Source organism: Tachyglossus aculeatus (genome assembly GCF_015852505.1).
Source record: "Tachyglossus aculeatus isolate mTacAcu1 chromosome 12 unlocalized genomic scaffold, mTacAcu1.pri SUPER_6_unloc_1, whole genome shotgun sequence".
Lineage (NCBI taxonomy): Eukaryota > Metazoa > Chordata > Mammalia > Monotremata > Tachyglossidae > Tachyglossus > Tachyglossus aculeatus.
The window spans coordinates 3,524,880-3,538,381 of NW_024044828.1; the positions used below are offsets into that span (position 1 = coordinate 3,524,880).

General features: G+C 45.7%; 1 protein-coding gene across 1 annotated transcript in view; it reads left to right on the forward strand.

The window, feature by feature from the left end:
• The window catches only part of RELN (reelin), a 368,099-nt gene that overhangs the window by 228,970 nt on the left and 125,627 nt on the right, over positions 1-13,502 (forward strand). The window contains exons 19-21 of the mRNA XM_038740909.1: positions 4,282-4,515; positions 7,208-7,369; positions 12,463-12,699. Of these exons, the coding sequence (XP_038596837.1) occupies positions 4,282-4,515; positions 7,208-7,369; positions 12,463-12,699 (633 nt within the window). The remainder of the gene's footprint in view (positions 1-4,281; positions 4,516-7,207; positions 7,370-12,462; positions 12,700-13,502) is intronic.

The following is a 13,502-nucleotide window of genomic DNA, read 5'->3' on the forward strand; positions in this document are numbered from 1 at the left end:
CTAATGGGTCAAATGTTATTATATTTTGTTAGTATGTTTGGTTTTGTCTCCCCCTTTAAGACTGTGAGCCCACTGTTGGGTAGGGACTGTCTGTATATGTTGCCAATTTGTACTTCCCAAGTGCTTAGTACAGTGCTCTGCACACAGTAAGCGCTCAATAAATACAAAAAAAAAAAAACCCAGCATTTTTTTCACCTTCTCCCCACCTCTTCCAGTCTGGTGTATGCAGATCTGTCTGGTGGGACCTCTGAAATACCCAGAGGAAGTCAAATGGTGTGATCTCTCTACCAAGCCAGGGAAGAAAGAAATGGGGATAAGTAGGAAAATAATTGAAGTCCATCATGGCAGCACTGGGGCTACCAAGTGCTTAGTACAGTACTTTGCACACTTTAAGCACTCAATAAATACAATCAATCAATCATTCAATCATATTTATTGAGCTCTTACTTTGTGCAGAGCACTGTACTAAGCGCTAGGGAAGTACAAGTTGGCAACACATAGAGACAGTCCCTACCCAACAGTGGGCTCACAGTCTAAAAGGGGGAGACAGAGAACAAAACCAAACATGCTAACAAAATAAAATAAATACAATAGATATGCACAAGTAAAATAAATAAATACAATTGAATCGGGGCTGCTGCAGCAGGAAAAATGGGGACTTTGTGGCCTGCTGTTTCGAGGTGGAGAGAGCGCCATCCTCGCAGCTGATGTATCATGGGTTAGAGATCAGGTACATCACCCAAGGGACATCAGTGTTTTCTTTATCTCTACGAGGGGCAGGATTTCTACATCTGTATGGAGGACAGCTAGCAGTGATAAATCCCTGAGGCGTTGTGGGGTGGTGACTTTGGGAGGCTTTCTCTTCATACTCTGAGCTGTTGGGTCTTTCAAAAGTCATTGGGCCTCAGGTTAAGGGCCAGGCTAAGCGTCATGGGAAAACAGAGGCCCTCCACCATCTCCAGAATGCTCACCTGCCTCCCTAAAGGGCTCTCCCATATCCAGGAGGGAGAGGCGGATATTGGGGGATACCTTGGGAGGCATGAGAAGCAGTCTGGCCTTGTGGATAGAGAGCACAGGTCCGGGAGCCAGAAGGACTTGGGTTCTAATCCTGACTCTGCCATTGTCCACTATGGAAACCTGGGCAAGTCACTTCACTTCTCTGGAACTCACTTACCTTATCTGTAAAATGGAGATTAAGACTGTAATCCCCATGTGAGACAAGGACTGTGCCCAACCCGATTACCTTCTATCGACTCCAGGATTTAGTACGGTTCCTGGCACACAGTAAGCACTTAACAAAGACCATTAAAGAAAAAATAAAGACAGCCAAAACTGGTAATAATAATGGTAATGATAGCATTTGTTAAGCACTTACTATGTGCAAAGCACTGTTCTAAGCGCTGGGGGATACAAGGTAATCAGGTTGTCCCAAATGGGGCTCACTGTCAATCCCCATTTTACAGATGAGGTAACTGAGGCGCAGAGAAGTTAAGTGACTCGGAACTGCCCACGGCTCTCCTGGTACCAGGCCTGAGCAGAGACTCAAAGAGAAAGAGAAAGAGAGAGTGTGTGAGAGACAGGGGAGGGTTGTCCTGTTCCAGAGCCCTGGAGAACATTTCTGCTTTCCCAGAACTGCAAGAAGTGATTGAACCTCCTACAGTTATACCGCTAAAGTCATAAATAATGGCTGCCTATTTGATCTTGCAAGGAAAATGAAATCAACTGAAAGTTGGCTGTATATGCAAGAGGATGGGCACATTAATTACATTGCTACATTTCTGATGTTTTTATCAGACTATCGCACCCGCTTGCAGATCTCCATTAGCAACTTCTGCATCCTTTTTCTTCCCCTTTCCATTTTTGACAGTTGACAAAATGATCCCTGATTTAATCTTCGGCAGGGCGGACGGGCATCGTTCCCCAAGGGATCTCAGTAGAACGGCTGTTCTCTGAGGCTTGGGATTAGACCCTAGGATCAGCCTCCCAAACAAGGGAACTCTTGGAGGTCTTAGGGGGATCCGAAGCAGATTTCGAACTAGAGGACTCCCCCTATTTTCCAGCCGGAGACTCAGCATTTGCGCTGTGATGAAGCTCCAACTCCTATCTCCCCAACTTTTACACAGATATTAATTCCTGGTACGTGTGAATGATTTTGCCTCCGAGGGATTATGCTAATCGTATTGTCAGGTTTACTCTCTCACCCATTCTGGCACAAATCCTCCTCTTCTGAAGTGCTCATTGCATTTGAAAGCAAACGAACAGAAGGGCCGTGGTAAAGCGTCCTGCGGATTGTTCTAGAAAGTTGGCAATTTGGCAATTCCTGAAATGTCCCTCAAATGGTTGGAAAATTCGCTTAGGACCTAAAATGACTACCAGGCTGACCTCCAGGGTAATGGGGAAGGTTTTTTCACATGGTAAATCTCTCTACAGCTCGAAGGTGTACAGATGGAGCCGTTTGGCACCCACGCTTCCTCTCTGTATTAATCGGACTTTATTCCAACAGCCGTCCACGTCAGCCCTGATTGATGGAAGTAGGCATTAGAGTCCTGCTCTTCTCAAACTCTAGCACCACCCCAGAGGCTGAGACCTTCCACCCCCACAAACTCTCACACAGAAACTCCTCCCAGCTGGAACCTCCTCTGTTCTGTTCTTTGCCTTCCTCCTCGTGTAATATTCACTGGCTCTGTGGACTCAGAGCTGAGTTAAATACCTGCTCATGGAGTGGGTCCTCTCCATGCTTGGCAGGCATTGGCTGGTTGGCCACTCACATAAAATGGGAAGGAAGACTAAGCCTCTTTCTTGTCTCTTCACCACACCCCATCCCCTTGAGGATTCTCCTGATTTTAGAAATCAGCAAAACAGGTCTCAGGCCATCATGGAAATAGGTTGGGGACCATTATTTTTGCTCTCTGTGGGATTGGGAAACAATTCCTCACATCCCATTTTCCAGTTTTGCATTACATCCTGCTAGCCCAAAGTCCATCTAAGTAACTCTAAGTGAATACTGAGGAATCTGCAGCTGGTTGGTGGCAAGCGACAAAGAGGGTGGAGGGGCGGAAGTAGTCTAACCCTGCAGAAAAAAACAAAATAAGCCTGGATGTGAAAAATTTCTTGAGGTAGTGGGAGACACATTGCAAAACTGCAGTGCTTCTGGAATCTGGGTTGCCTTGGTTCCAAGAAGACTGAGGGGCAGTTAGCTGGGTCATAGCACCACATGGGCTCTGATATCCAAACCAGTGCAAGATCCCACCAGGATCTCCTAGAAAAGCCACAAGACGGAACTTTAAAAAAAACTCCCTTTCTGCAGGAATGAAACCGTATTTGATTGGATTCAGACAGGAAAAAGAACAGAACCGAATGCAGATGGATTTTCCACCACGTCCCCAAAATAGATTCCACCACCACTGCAGGTCTTGTCTTATGCCGTCGCGTCGTTTCCAACCCATAGCGACGCCACGGACACATAAGCGCTTAGTACAGTGCTCTGCACACAGTAAGCGCTCAATAAATACGATTGAATGAATCTCTCCCAGAACGCCCTACTCTCCATTTGCAATCCTTCTGGTAGTGTATCCAGAGAATTTTCTTGGTAAAAATCGCAAGTGGTTTACTATTGCCGCCTTGCGTAGTCAACTCGAGCCTCCTCCCTCGTCTCTCCCATGACGCTGCTGCCCAGCATGGGTGACCATTGCAGGAGACGACCATGAAACAGGTTGTTTCTCGTACCTTGCAGAAGGCAAGGGTTCCATTAAAAGCGTTGACTGAGGAAACGCTCCTGTCCAGGCTGCCGGATGAAGCTCCCCAAGACTATAAGCTCATAGTGGGCAGGAAATATGTCTGTTTATTGTTGTATTGTACTCTCCCAAGTGCTTAATGCAGTGCTCTGTACGCAGTAAATGCCTAATAAATACGATTGAAGGATGAATGAATGAATCGCCTGGAACCGAATTATTAGCAGGCCAGAATATTCCTGTATTTAAATTATCGCAAGTTGAAAATGGATCCCAGATATGTAGGAGCAGATCAACTATATGGCATTTGCTGGACAAGGGCTATGAATTACTGTTTTAATCAGAAATTCTGTGCGACAGTACTGCGTAAAAAAAAATATTGCTAGCATTCTCCCAGTTAGACTCCCCTTGGTGATCCTTCAAGTTTAGTGTTCCCTGACACCCGCAAGACTCCGTTCCCTCAGCTGAGACCCCCGCACTCCCTCCCCAGGGGCTCTCTCTGAGAAAGCACGAGGCTTCAACGGGACATTTGAATGTGTTCTGCTGGCAGGTGTGACCCCGGTTTTTCGGGCCCCGCCTGCGAAATGGCTTCACAGACCTTCCCGATGTTCATCTCCGAAAGTTTCAGCAACTCCCGGCTCTCTTCATACCAGAACTTTTACTCGATCCGCGGCGCCGAAGTCAGCTTTGGCTGTGGCGTTCTGACCAGCGGGAAGGCTTTGGTGTTCAACAAAGATGGAAGGCGTCAGCTCATCACGTCCTTTCTTGACAGCTCTCAGTCCAGGTAAGCAAACAAGGGCCGTGTGGCGTGGCGGGCCTGAGAGTCAGTAGGTCATGGGTTCTAATTCCGCCACCTCCACCTGTTTGCTGTGTAGCCTTCGGCAAGTCACTTCACTTCTCTGGGCCTCGGTTATCTCACCTGTCAAATGGGGATTGAGCTGGTGAGCCCCATATGGGACAGGGACTGTGTCCAACCTGATTTGCTTGTATTCACCCCAGCGCTTCGCACCTTGCCTGGCATGGCTCAGTAGAAAGAGCACGAGCTTTGGAGTCAGAGGTCAGGGGTTCAAATCCTGGCTCCGCCAATTGTCAGCTGTGTGACTTTGGGCAAGTCACTTCACTTCTCTGTGCCTCAGTTACCTCCTCTGTAAAATGGGGATTAAGACTGTGAGCCCCCCGTGGGACAACCTGATCACCTTGTAACCTCCCCAGCACTTAGAACAGTGCTTCGTACATAGTAAGCACTTAATAAATGCCATTATTATTATTATTATTATTATTATTATTATTATTATTATAGTAAGCACTTAACAATTACCATTATTAGCAGTAGTATTATTATTAAGGAGGATTTTGGGAGCCCCTATCTGCTTCCTTCTAGACCATAAGCTCTCTCTAGACTGCAAGCTCAGTGTGTCAGGGCACGAATCTACCAACTCTGTTATATCGTACTCTCCGAAGCACTTAGTACAATGCTCTGCACGCAATAAGCACTCAATAAAAATATCCCTGACTGCCTCCCAACCTAGGCCAGTTTTTCCTCTAATGTTGATTTTTTTTAATGGTACTTATTCAGCACTTATTATGTGCCAGGCCCTGTATTAAGCACTGGGGTAGGTACAAGCTAGGTACTTTGGGGTGCCCGTTTATGTTGAGCCCTTGTAATTTGTGTGTAGTTTGGAAGCTCCACAGACTTTCAAGTATTTTTGAGCATTCAGGTGGAAAAACCATGAAACGTTAGCTTCAGAAATGTGTGTCAGAGCCAAGTGCTAATTAATTATTTATCTGGTTTTGTTTATATGACAGCTTGTGGCAGCTGATTAGATTTATTTTGTATCTTCTTTCCCTTGGTGCCTAATAAATAATGTACTGATATGATTGGCACTTTAAAAATCCAAACATGTTGGTGTTTCGGCGCGTGGCTATTTATGCATATATACATATATTTATGAATCTTATCCACAAACATCCACTCTCACAGCCCACAGTGGGCTCGAAGGCATGCAAAAATGTTTGTCAGTCAACCGTATTTATTGAGCGCTTACTGTGTACAGAGCACTGTTCTAAGCACTGGGGAGAGGACAGTATAGCAATATAATAGAGACAGTCCCTGCCCATAAAAACAGCAGAAATCAGTTTGCTCAGAGAGGCAGTATGGCCTAGCAGAAAGAGCCCGGACCTTGAGTCAGAAGACATGGGTTCTAATCCCAGCTCTCACCACTTTCCTGCTGGTTGACCTTGGGTAAGTCACTTCACTTCTCTGTGCCTCAGTTTCCTCATTTGTAAAATGGGAGTTAAGTACCTGTTCTTCCTCCCCCTTATGCATTGCATCTCAGGTGGAACAGGGACTGTGTCTGACCTGATCATCTTGGTGTATCTCTCTTGGAACTTTGCACAGTGCCCGGCACATAGTAAGCACTTAACAAATGTCGCAATTATTATTATCGATGTTGTAATGGTAATAATAACAGTAATTGTTGTATTTAAGAGCTTACTATTTGCCAAGCACTGGAGTAGATACAAGCAAATCAGGTTGGACACAGTCCCTGTCCCACATGAGGCTTACAGTCTAAATCCCCATTTTAAAGATGAGGTAACTGAGGCCCCGAGAAGTGAAGTGACTTGCCCAAGGTCACACAGGAGACGTGGCAGAGCCGGGATTCAGCCACGTGTCTGTTATTCATTCAGTTGTATTTATTGAGCACTTACTATGTGCAGAGCACTGTACTGATTGCTTGGGAGAGGACAATACAACAATTAACAGACATATTCCCTGCCCACTACAAGTGTTATCTTATCCAGCCCTTAGCCAACTGGAAAACTCTTGTAACCGACATTCCCGATTTCCTCCAAGAGAGCAGTCTGGCCTATTGGGGTTCCAGGGATCAAAAGGAGTTACAGAGAGTCCATTCCCAAGGCCAAAGAAGGGCTAGTACAATCAAACCAAATGCAACTCCACTAAGGCCTGATGCATAAATCCAGCAGGACTGTCTTGGACAGGAAGGCTAGCCATTTATTTATTTCTATTAATATCTGTCTCCCCCTCTAGTCTCTAAACTCATTGTGGGCAGGGAATGTGTCTGTTCTATTGTTATCTTGTAGTCTTCCGAGCGCTTAATACAGTGCTCTACACACAGTAAGCACGCCTCTCGACTGTGAGCTCCTCTAGACGGTACAGTGCTTTGCACATGGTAAGCACCCAATAAATACGACTGAACGAACGAAGGAGTAAATTCGATTGACTGACAGGTTTCATTCCTAATTTGGCGGCTTTTACTGGGAAGCCACGCAAAACCCCACCTCTGGGAGTTATTCCTGGAACATCCCTGAATTCTCAGTTAATCAGAATTCGTGAATAATCAGCACCATTCATTCCCTGCCATCAGGAAAACCCTGCAGGAGGATATACTTTAAGTCACATCTGAGCAGCCCATATGTTACCCAGACATAATCTGCAGAAACGATTTCCAATGCAGGTTTCTCCAGTTCACGCTGAGGCTGGGCAGCAAGACCGTCCTGAGTTCCTGCAAAGCCCCCGACCAACCCGGAGAAGGAGTTTTATTGCACTATTCTTATGATAATGGGATTACATGGAAACTGCTGGAACATTATTCTTATCTCAACTACCATGAACCGAGGTAAATTGGCCAGGGAGAAAGAGGGAAACGCCAGTTCTTCTTAGTGGAATTGGACTATTCCCTGCAATATAACTGTAAAGGATTTAATATTGGGGTGGTGGCGGGGGAGAGGGGGAGGAAGGAATGGGACTAATAGGCGGAGGTGGGAAATGAACCCTATTTCTGCAAATCCATTTCACTTCGGGAAATTTTTATACTATAAAATACATTTGGGATTCAAATCCATTGCAGGAGAGATACAGACAGATAGACACACTAGCCCACCCCTACGAAAAGGAGCACAAGGGCCTGTTAACGATAAACCTGGGATAGACCATGCTTTTCCTTTGACTGTGACATTTAAGCACACAGTTTGGGGAAAATGTAATAAAGTAAGGAAGACTTAATTAAGGTAGGAGGTAGCAGGGTCTGAACTCTGTTACTATTTTTCCACCCAGAGTGCTTTGTGAGTGGGTGCTGTGGTTCACTGCCTCAGCTGAACTAGGCAGAGAAGGGCTCTCAGGGCCTTCTGTTAGCCTCCTCACATTTCAGCCCCAGTAGAAACGCTTCGCTCTTAGGATTTCCCAACTGAAAATACTGACTTTACTTCTCAGAGAAATATAAAACCAACATTCTGGCTTAATTATAGAATTCAGGTCTCTAAATGTCATGAGTAAGGATTTCCCTTTTGAAGAATTTAGATCCCATAATATGAAGAGATCGCAAGGCCCAAAGCGGTCTGAATGAATGTTACGAACAGGTATCTCATAAGGATTTCTCATGGCCTGTGCCGAGTATGTATGGAATTTTAGAAAAAATTGATGGTGACTGCGCCGAAGATTAGGATGAAACTACATAGAAAGTTGTTACCGGTACGTTAACTCGTCCCGAGCCACTAATAGACTGTGATGAAATTGGACTCCTCTTAAGTGATCAATCTGTATCACCAATTGAAATTGATCTTTGGTCTTATGAAAAAATAATTACCCACTTAATGTTCTACTGCAAAGGTGGATTTAATCTTGCTTGCCATTTGACAGCAACATTTTTCTTCGAAGCAGAGCAGTCAAGGTCTTCAGTGATCGGTATTGCTCTTATCCTGAAGGATATAGATCAGAACAGAGCTAAGCAGTGATGATGGTCAGAGCACCCCACTTGACTGAGGATGAGTCAGTCGACTTGAATTCTTTGACCTTTTGCCCTTCTCTCCCCTCAGTGAAATAATGAAGGAAAGCATCTATCTGGAATTTAACAGCCTCTCTGGAAACTAACTTGCAGTGGGCATAACAGTACGTCCCATATATGCTCTTCCTGAAAAAATTAAATGCAGGCAGGACCAATACCACATTATATTATTAAAGTATCAATGGCTGGCTATAATTGTTGCAAACACTATCGTTCCTTTCCACGAGAGTCTTCATTTCTGTGGAAACAAAATGAGCACCCTAAAGTACTTCTGCTGGTTGGCTTACCTCTGTGACTTCTCCTGAGTTTTTAATCATTCATAAATTCTCCATGATTTATTAAGTAATTTTACAAATATATTTCCTTCCTATTTATAAAAATTAAGAGCTCCAAGTTCAGAGAATTCATGAGACTATTATTTTCTTAATCAAACTGAGTAAAGTGTATTTTAGGGTCTAATTAGTTCTCCTTTTCTAAGAAACACAGCTGAGGCTCTTGTCGGGGCCGAACTTATTTGAAGAGCTTTTGCAAGGGGTGGAACTTGTGAGTGGTCTAAATGTGAACTTGCTTGGTTGCATTTGAAGCATTTTTTGTCCTAGGACATCCAGACACATAGGAAACCCTATCAAAGCCTGTTCTTCCTCATGCTTAGATAGCAAGCCCCATGTGAAAGTGGGTAGGGAATGTGTCTGTTTATTGTACTCTCCGAAGAGCTTAGTGCAGTGCTCTGCACACAGTAAGCGCTCAATAAATACAATTGAACAAATGAGTGAATGACTGGCAGCCTGATTAACAGGTGTCTCCCCAAACTCTTAGGACGGGCTTAACACGTAGTACGCCCTTAACAAATACAATAATAATAATAACAATAATAAATATAATGATGATCATAATACCATAATAGGTAACCCAGAACAGAGAAGGCATTTAAAAGAAATCATAATGAAACAGTACACTTTTCCCACGTGGTAGTAGAAATAGCATTTATTGAACACCCACTTGGTGCTGTGCGCTGTATAAGGTGCTTAGGAAGTCCAGAATAATATAGTCACGTTCCCTGCCCACAAAGAGCTTACACACTACTGGGGGAGTTAAGCACCTCCACCTAAGCCAAAGAAAACAGTCAGAAGAGCTGGATTGGGATTGAGGTCTTGTCTTATGCTGGCGAGTTGTCTCCGACGCATGGCGACACCAGGACACATCTCCCCCATAGTACCACAGCTCCATCTGCCATGGTTCAGGTAGTGTATCCAGGGAGTTTGCTTGGTAAAAATCTTTACCACAGCCTCCTTCCACACCGTAAACTTGAGTCTCCCCTCTTGACTCTCTCCCAAGCCGCTGCTGCCCAGCACAGGGGAGTCTTGACTTGTAGCAGATTGCCTTCCACTCGCTAGCCACTGCCCAAGCTAGGAATGGGATGGGTAGGCCTCTGTGTGACTCTCCCTCCCGTAGTCAAGGTTTGTGGAGTACTGTACGCTCTCCACGTGCGACCCTGAGAGGGTATGATAGAGATAGTAGTCTCTTTTCTCCCCAGCTTAGGTCATCATTCTACCCCACAAAGAGTCCTAGCAGGGCTGGCTTCTGGGGAAAGGTTGGGGTGAGCCAAATGGAGACAGCTGAAAGAGGAGCAGTCACATGGTGCGATTCATTCATTCAATCCTATTTATTGCGCACTTACTGTGTGCAGAGCACTGTACTAAGCTCTTGGAAACTACAATTCAGCAACAGAGAGAGACAATCCCTGCCCACAGTGGGCTCACAGTCTAGGAGGGAGGAGACAGACCTCCAAACAAGTAAACAGGCACCAATAGCATCAATATAAATAAATAGAATTATAGAAATATATACTTCAAAACAAGTAAACAGGCATTAATATAAATAAATAGAATTCTAGATATGTACATATATACACAAGTGCCGTGGGGTGGAGAGGGAGGGTAGAGAAAAGGGAGTGAGTTGGGGTAATAGGGAGAGGAGGGGGAGCTGAGGAAAAGGGGGTCTTAGTGTGGGAAGGCCTCCTGGAGGAAGTGAACCTTCAGTAGAGCTTTGAAGGGGGGAAGTGTGATTGTTTGGCAGATTTGAGGAGGGAGGGCATTCCAGGCCAGAGGAAGGATGTGGGCCAGGGGTCGACAGCAGGACAGACAAGAACGAGGCCCAGTGAGGAGGTTAGTGGCACCAGAGGAGTGGAGTGTGCGGGATGGGCTGTAGAAGGAGAGAAGGGAGGTGAGGAAGGATGGGGCAAGGTGATGGAGAGCTTTGAATCCAATAGTGAGGAGATTTTGTTTAATACGGAGGTTGATAGGCAACCACTGGAGATTTTTGAGGATGGGGGGGTGGCACGCCCAGAGCGTTTCTGTAGAAAGATAATCTGGGCAGCAGAGTGAATTATAGACTGAAGTGGGGTGAGACAGGAAGTTGGGAGATGAGAAAGGATGCTGATGCAGTAATCCAGTCAGGATAGGATGAGTGATTGTACTGATGTGGTAGCTGTTTGGATGGAGAGGAAAGGGCAGATCTTGGCCATGTTGTGAAGGTGAGGCTGGCAGGTTTTGGTGATGAATTAAATATGTGGGGTGAATGAGACAGCAGAGTCAAGGATGACCCCCAATATGCGAGCCAGAGAGTTATGGATGGCCGAATAAAAGGTGGAGAAAACTTCATGAAAAGGAAAGGAAATGTTCCCTGTCCCCAACTGGGAGTTTGGTTAAAGCCCAGCCCCAAATTTGTCTCCCTTCCTTCCAGATTAGCCACCGACCCTTCGTGGCGGAAAGAATTTGTTGGTCAGAGGCTGAACGTTGACCGAAAGGGTTTGAAAGAATGGCCTCTCCTGTCCAACTGCTGTAAAAATCTTCCCAGCTTTCTCACTGTTGCTTTTCAGAGTGGACTCCTGGAAGGCCATTGCTTAGTTAATCCCCATCAACAATGGGGCACAAGTATCCAGTAGGAGGTCTCCAGTTTTCCCCCTGCCTGGGTCAAGGCAGGTGCTGGTCAGGTCACTTTCCCTTCTCTTTCTGCTCATCTGCCTTTTTTGGTTTTAATCCCCTAAATCTCACGTTTCTCCTGAACTTTCAAGGTGCAGATGATCTCATCTCCAAACAGCTTGTTTGGGAGATGGCAAGGTTTAACCCCCAGAAGCCTGCTTTCAGTTTCAGCCCCATCCCCCCACCCCATCAGAGAACCCTGACTAGCTCACCAGGCTTGTGACTTTATTCTGTCACAACATTAAGCCTCCCTCCAACATGTATTATCAGCTCCTCTCCTGGTGTTTTAATTGTGCCCCAGTGGAGAGAAATCTCCCATTGGTGTTCACTTCCCCCTCACCTTGCCTGCGTGTGTGTGAACAGCAGGGTACTGGTGATTTATGGGGCTTTCAAGCAAATGTCATTGCCTCAGCAATTAATGTATGGTCCCTGCCTCTGCAGACAATAATCGCTGCTGGAAATTAGATATTATTCTTCATTTTCAATGCCGTCTGTCAGGTTTAGGTGCCGTGGATGATCGGGGCCCTTGCCCTTTAGGCTAATCTCCTGGGACTGATCAGACACTCCAGCTGCCCCAAGGCCCGGGCGGATTCTGTGTCCAACATGGGACTCGGAATCCCTTCCCGGGGCAAGGTGAATCCTTCCTGCGAAGGGAAACCAGAGTCCTCGTAGGTTAGCTTTTCCAGGGAGTCAGAATGGGGGAAAGGAGATGCATTTTTGCATCACATTCCACTGGGATCCGGGTATAAGCTATTCCTGTCCTTAAGCTGGTCCCCTCTTCCATAGGAAAAGGATCAAGGCAGACAGGCTAGTAGCACAAGGGAAATACACAATACCTTCTCTCTCTCCGAGTTCACTGGACCTATTTAAACCAGGAAAAATTAAACAAGCCCCACCAAAAGTTCGGGGAAATTTTATTCTCAAAATCCCCTGGCCTTCTATTTTCAGAATCATCTCTGTAGAGTTACCCGATGACGCGAAGCAGTTTGGAATCCAGTTCAGGTGGTGGCAGCCCTATCACTCATCTCAGGGGGAAGATGTATGGGCCATCGACGAGATCATCATGACGTCCGTCCTCTTCAACAGCATTAGCCTCGACTTTACCCACTTGGTAGAGGTCACTCAGTCCCTCGGGTTCTACCTGGGCAACGTCCAACCCTACTGCAGCCACGACTGGACCCTCTGGTAAGATGCAGATTTTCTTTTAGAGAGTTGATTAACGGGAGATTTGGGGTGGACTTTGAAGGACCTTTCTAATGCTAAGAGGTGTCAGCAGACATGACAGGGACCTGGTGCCATGTGTGGAAATATTTTATTAATAACAATAATAATAATAATGGTATTTGTAGAGAAGCAGCATGGCTTAGTGGAAAAGAGCATGGCTTGGGAGTCAAAGGTCATGAGTTCTGATCCCAGCTCCGCCACTTATCAGCTATGTGACTTTGGGCAAGTCACTTAAGTTCTCTGTGCCTCAGTTCCCTCATCTGTAAAATGGGGATTAAGACTGAGCCCTACGTGGGACAACCTGATTAGCTTGTATCTACCCCAGCACTTACAGTGCTTGGCACATAGTAAGCACTTTACGAATACCATAATTATCAATATTATTATTATTATTATTAAGTGCTAGCTATGCACCAGGGAGGATACAAGCAGATCGAGTTGAAGACGGTTCCTGTCCCATGTGGGGCTCACAGTCTCAATCCCCATTTGACAGATGAGGTAACTGAGGCACAGAGAAGAGAAGCGAATTTCCCAAGGTCACACAGCCGGCAAGTGACAGAGCAGGATTAGAACCTGTGACCTTTTGAGTCCCAGGCTTGTACTGTATCCACTATGCCATGCTCCTTCTTAAAGAGTATGGTTTGAGGTCTGTTCCTCCCAAAGGCAGGGGGCTGGACTCAATGATTTCTCCGCGTCCTTCCCAGCTCCAGCTCTCTCTGGTCCTGTGAATTCTTTGTGTTCACCATTGAAACGTTGACAGGCCT